Consider the following 6389-nt stretch of genomic DNA (forward strand, 5'->3'; position numbering starts at 1 on the left):
CTAGTTATCTTACTTACTGGCACATCACTTAACCTTCCAGGGCCTCAATTCCTCACCTATGTATTGTATTGTTCAAGCCCCATGATGCACAGATCTATAAAATAACTGAAGTTAAGGATGAATACTTTAATCCGTCCCTAATCCCCTGATTCAAGGAGCCCTGGTAGGGTGATTATTCGTTGGGCTGCAAACTTCAATGTCAGAAGTTCGAATCTACCTGCCGCTCTGCTTTCTGCTCCCGTAAAGATTTACTGCCTCAGAAACCTTATACAAGGTAGCTATGAGTCGGAACCGAAGGCACACCGCCATCTAATTCAAGAAAACTAGGTGGTAGCTCTCTCTAAACCTCCCCTCTGCTTGTATCCTCTGAGTCACTGGCCTACGGCATCAGAAGTCCACCAATATTCTCATGTCCTCTCCTCTTTAGTTGTTGTTCGGTGCCATCGAGTCGGTGCCGACCCATAGAGACCTTATGCACAGCAGAACGAAACACTAGCCGATCCTGGGCCAACCTCACTATTGTTGCCACGCTTGAGTCCACTCCAGAAGCTGCTGTTTAATTTCCCTCTCCTTTCAGTAGTTCTTTACCTCGAAGGAAGTACCCTGGCCTTGGATTGGCCTTGGGTGCTCCGAATCTAGCTACGGCCTTCTGTGTTTGCAACTCTGGGTACTAAGGTCTCTCTCCTCAGGACTCTGGGCTTTAGGACAGAGCACTTAGTTGCTTGGCTCAACGCTCAGTAAATGCCAATACCGTGTACTTAGCTGGCCTTACGTCCCGCCCCTCTGGGATGGGTGTGACCCAAGAGTTCGGATAAGAGGCGCCTTCTGAGGGGAACACCCGGGAGCTTCCCCCGTGGCTCAGCCTGTCAACCAGAACTGCGCGTAGAGCGGCCGGGGTTCCTCCGCACCCGGAGCTCCCGGGGTCCTTGTCCTCTCGCTATGAATCCGCCGCTCTACCGCTGCCACAACATTACCTCGGTGGAGAATGGCAACTCAGCGACCATGGGTGGGGTGCTCTTCAGCGCGGGTCTTGTTGGCAATCTGCTGGCGCTAGTGCTCCTGGCTCGCTCAGGGCTGGGGTTTCGCCTGCCGCGACCCACACGCTCGGTTTTCTGTGTGCTGGTGTGCGGCCTGACAGTTATGGACTTGGTAGGCAAGTGCCTCGTGAGCCCGGTGGTGCTGGCCGCCTACGCACAGAACCGCAGTTTGAGAGGGCTAGTGCCCTCATCGGGCAACTCGCTGTGTCAAGCCTTTGCCTTCTTCATGTCCTTCTTCGGCCTTGCCTCGATGTTGCAGCTCCTGGCCATGGCGCTGGAGTGCTGGCTCTCTCTGGGGCATCCCTTCTTCTATCGACGGCACATCACCCTGCGCCGGGGCGCTCTGGTGGCGCCACTTGTGGGCGTCTTCTGCCTGGCTTTCTGCGCGTTGCCCTTCGCGGGCTTCGGGGAGTTTGTGCAGTACTGCCCGGGCACTTGGTGCTTCATCCAGATGGTCCACGAGGAGCGCTCGCTATCAGTGTTGGGCTACTCAGTGCTCTACAGCAGCCTCATGGCACTGCTGGTCTTGGTCACCGTGCTCTGCAACCTGAGCGCCATGCGTAACCTGTACATCATGCACCAACGGCTGCGGCTGCATCGGCTGCAGCGGAGCTCCAGCACCGGGGACCGAACAGAGCTGAGCACCCGCAAGACAATGGCGTCCCTGCAGCCCCTGGAGGAGTTGGATCATCTCCTGCTGCTGGCCCTCACGACCGTGCTCTTCACCATGTGCTCCCTGCCCTTAATTGTGAGTCTCTCGGTGCCGAGCCTGCGGGGGGCTTCGGGGGGTATCCAATCACAGGGGTCTGGCGGGAAGGGCAGAGCATTTTAGACGCAGCACAAAAGGGCTGCGGGGCTGGCGGAAAACGTTTGTTGCTGTGTTTTGAAGAATGGGTTCTCTCTACAGCATTTGTTGAGCGAGAAGAGAAAAAAGTCCGAGAAAGTGAGGGAGTGATGGAGATGCCGCTCCGGGAAGTCATTTTAGTATTCCTGAACTTTCAGGGGGGCACAGCGTGGTTCCTCCGGGGTAGTACAAATCCTAGCACTCTTCCCTTTAACTGGGTACTGTTTAAATTCTTTCATCGTTAGACTTGTCCATTATTTTATGGTATCAGAAATGGGCAACTAGCAAGTAGGGGTTCGTCTCCAGGGTGTCGGCGTGGAAAGGGGGTAGGGGAAAGTTTAATCCTGTTGGAGTGATTTCAGAGGTGAGTGCAGTTTTGTTTTAGAAAAACGGGAAAGTAAACTTTAAGGAGCGGCTACTGCTGGTTCTGGTAGTGGCCGCTGTCAGGGACGGTGGCGGTGAAATTACGATGTAGGCAGATGCGTGAATACACTTCAGCCAGTGGTGTCTTTGTGGTAACCTGTCTCAACAGGTTTTGTTTCTATCTTGGCAAATGGAGTGACATGAAAGCCCTTTATGGCTGGTTTTAATATACTAATAGGGGCGGAGGCTGGAGGTTGAATTACCCAGTAATTTTGAAGGTATTCTTCCTGGGGTCACTGGCAGGACACCTGGCAGTGGCTGGGACTTGAGAAAGGTTTTTCAGTATTGCTCCTCTACAACTCCCCAGCCCCTCCCAGCAAGCACACCATTTCAATGTATTGCACTGTCAAATCAACATATTTAGAGTCCCAAGACTTCTGTGATTAAGAAAGTTTATATAGTACTGTAGCAATTTTGGATGCTATTTTCAGTGACAATTGAAGGTGAAATATATTGTGATTTTTTTTCTCCTTAAATGGAAGCTTTAGTGAGTGGGGAAAGAGCTGTCTGTAGCATCATCATACAGGATTAAAATTCAAACTTCCAAAACTAATTAGATAAATATACATTTTTATTGTGGTATGTAGTGGCTTGCATATTGCTGTGATGCTGAAAACTATGCCACTGGTATTTTATATACTGGCAGAGTCAACCATGATGGGCAACTTTCAGCACAACTTGCGGACTGAGACTAGAAAGACACAACAGTCTACTTCTTTAAAAAACTGACCAAGGAAACTATAAACAGCAGCAGAATGTTGTCTGATATAGTGCTGGAAGATGAGCTCCTCAGGGTGGAAGTCACAAAAAAATATTATGGAGAAGATATATTAGAAGTTAAGGAGCTCTGGTAGCATAGTGGTTACGAATTGGGCTGTGGTCAGCAGTTCGAACCTACCAGCGGTTTCCGGGAGAAAGATAAGGCGTTCTGCTCCCGTAAAGTTTTACAACCTCAGAAACCCTGTACAGGGTCACTATGAGTCGGAACCAACTCCCTGGCACTTAACAACAACAACAATATTAGAAGTTATCAAAAAATAAATGGAATGCTTGAAAACACACGTGTTTTGCTGACTGTACAATGGCATTTGGCAAATTGTGGATAACAATTTGAAGAAGGGGGATTCCAGAATACTTACTTGTGATCATGTGAACCTATATAGAGACCAAGAAGCAGGCATTGAAACAGAACCAGAGGCTACTGCATGGTTTAAAATCAGAAAAGGTGTGCATCAGAGCACCAGAGTTGTACACTTTCATCATACTTATTTAGTCTCTATGCTGAGCAAATAACCCAAGGAGGTGAATATGAAAAAGAACCCATTACCAGGACTGGATGAAGACTCATTAATAACCTGCTATATGCAGAGTCCTGGTGTGGCACTGCAGGTTAATGTCAGAGATTGTGAATTTTAAAAGAAACTGATTCTGTACGAAAGCGCTATGGGGTTGGGATAGAAACAGATGCTAGCTGTACCTAGAAGCAGAATCTTTGATATGATGAACAAATGTGCAATTATTTAAGACAGCTTAGTGAGTAAGTAAGACTTCAAGGTCAGTTTGAACCTTCAAGGTCAATGGTTCAAACTCACCAGTCACACCTCAGAAATCCTATACAGGGTAGCTATCGATCAGAACCAACTCAACAGTACTTAACAACAACAACAACATATACAGATGACACAACCTTGCTTGCTGAAAGTGAAAAGGACTAGGAGCACTTAGTGATGAAAATCAAAGACTATGTGGCTAAATGCAGTAGCTCAAAAAAGGAAACAAACCCCTGCAGCAAGAACTATTCCCACCCCCTTCACACAAAGGGTAGACAGGGATGGGGAACTTGGACATTGGCTACCCAAAATGGGGGAGGGATACAAAGGCAAGAAGTGACTGGCTTACAAGCTTTCAAGAGGGAACCTGGATCCAAAGGGCATGGAGGAAGGTAGAGTCTCCAGTGAATAGTGTCCAGCCTGTCCAGGAAGGGCTGATGAAACAAAATATAGATGGGTCTCTTGGGATGCAATGGTGAATAATTGTTATCAGGACTGATTGTGAGGGTTGGAAATCTAAAGATGGACATTTTGTAGCAAAGAGGGGAGTGATTAACTTATCAGTCTAGGAGTGGAGGACCCTGGGACCATCGATGGAGAAGAGAGAAGAGCAGAATCCTACCCAGAGAGGCAGTGAGGCCTGAGATGGAGGCAGAGAAGACAACATCAAGAGATGGTGGGTCTGGGGACTCGGGATCAAGAGATGGAAAGAGGCTGAGGACTGTGGTGGGGGTGTGTGCAGGCTTACAGGATACACCCCTTGGTTGGGTGAGGATGCATGGTTGGGATGGTAACTATGCCAATGAAATGATGGATGATGGAATGAATGTAAAGCTGATGTTCTCCCATGTATATTATCACACAATTCACAATAAAACATTACAAAAAAAATAAAAAAATAAAAAAGCAAAGTCTATGTGGCCTTCAGTCTGGATTACACTTCAATATAAAGAAAACAAAAATTCTCACAATTGTACCAATAAACAGCATCATAACAGAGAAAATATTGAAGTCAAGAATGTCTATTAATGGTATCCACAATCAATATCCATGGAAGCAGCAGTTAAATAAAATTATGCATTGCATTGGGCAACTCTGCTGCTGCAAAAAATATCTTTATAGGGTTCAAAAGCAAAGATTTCATTTGAAGACTACAGTGTGCCTCACCCAGCCATAGTATTCACCCTATAGGTATACGAAAGCTGGACAATGAATAGAGAAGACCAGAGAAAGATTGTTGTTATTGTTGTTAGATACCATCGAGTTGGTACTGACTCATAGCAACCCTATGTACAACAGAACAAAACACTGCCCAATCCTGGGCCAACCTCACAATTGTTGCCATGCTTGAGCCCACTGATGCTGCCACCATCTCGTTGGGGGTCTTCCTCTTTTTCTCTGACCCTCCACCTTACCAAATATGATATCCTTCTCCAGCGACTGGTCCCTCCTGACAATATGTCTGAAGTATGAGAAACGAAGCACTCAACGAGCACTCTGGCTGCACTTCTTCCAACACGAGTCTGTTGGTTCTTTTGGCAGCACATGGCACTATCAATATTCTCCTCCAACACCATAACTCAAAAGCATCAATTCTTCTATGGTCTTCCTTATTCGCTGTCCAGCTTTCGCATGCATATGACGTTATTGAAAATACCATGGCTAGAGTCAGGTGCACCTTAGTCTTCAAGCTGACACCTTTGCTCTTCAACACTTGAAAAAGGTCTTGTGTCGCAGATTTGCCTAATGCAACATGTTGTTTGATTTCTTGACTGCTGCTTCCATGAGTGTTGATAATTGATCCAAGAAGAATGAAGTCCTTGACAACTTCAATCTTTTCTCTATTGATAAGAATGTTTTTTATTGGTCCAGTGGTGAGGATTTTCAATCCATACTGAAGACTGGGCTCTTTGATCTTCATCAGTAAGTATTTTAAGTCCTCTTCACTTTCAGCAACCAAGGTTGTATCAAATGAGTCTTCCTCCTATCCTGATGCCACATTTTTCTTCATATAACTCAGCTTCTCGGATTATTTGCTCAGCATACAGGTTAAATAAGTATGGTGAAAGAATAGAAGCGTGTTGCATTTGAATTACGGCCTTGGCAAACAATATTGAATAAACCAAAGACTGACAGAAGAATGAACAAATCTGTCTTAGAAGAAGTACAGGTCAAAACGCTTCTTAGAAATGATGATAGCAAGACTTCATCACATGTACTTTTGACATGCTGTCAGGAGGGACCAGTCCCTAGGGGAGGACATCATGCTTGATAAAGTACAAGGTCAGTGAAAAAGAGGAAGACCTTCAACAACATGGATTGACACAGTGTCTGCAACAATGAGCACAATTATGGCAATGATAATAAAACAAAAACAAAAATGTGGGACTGTTCACTACAGATAAGTAAATTGTTGTTGTGAAGTGCCAGCGAGTTGATTCCAAACTATAGTGACCTGTATAAGATTCCCAAGGAGCAGCTGTGAGCTTGAACCACCACCCTTGCAGTTCAAACGGCTTTGCAGTCTGGAGCATT

The 6389-nt window shown here is 46.2% G+C and overlaps 1 protein-coding gene across 1 annotated transcript in view; it reads left to right on the forward strand.

Moving 5' to 3' along the window:
- The first annotated feature begins 939 nt into the window (after positions 1–939).
- PTGDR (prostaglandin D2 receptor (DP)) overlaps positions 940–6389 on the forward strand; it is a 66985-nt gene continuing 61535 nt past the window's right edge. The window contains exons 1-2 of the mRNA XM_006872370.1: positions 940–1789; positions 2523–2639. Coding sequence (XP_006872432.1) covers positions 940–1789; positions 2523–2639 — 967 coding nt within the window. The remainder of the gene's footprint in view (positions 1790–2522; positions 2640–6389) is intronic.

The sequence above is a fragment of the Chrysochloris asiatica genome, unplaced genomic scaffold (assembly GCF_000296735.1).
Source record: "Chrysochloris asiatica unplaced genomic scaffold, ChrAsi1.0 scaffold00194, whole genome shotgun sequence".
Taxonomy (NCBI): Eukaryota; Metazoa; Chordata; class Mammalia; order Afrosoricida; family Chrysochloridae; genus Chrysochloris; species Chrysochloris asiatica.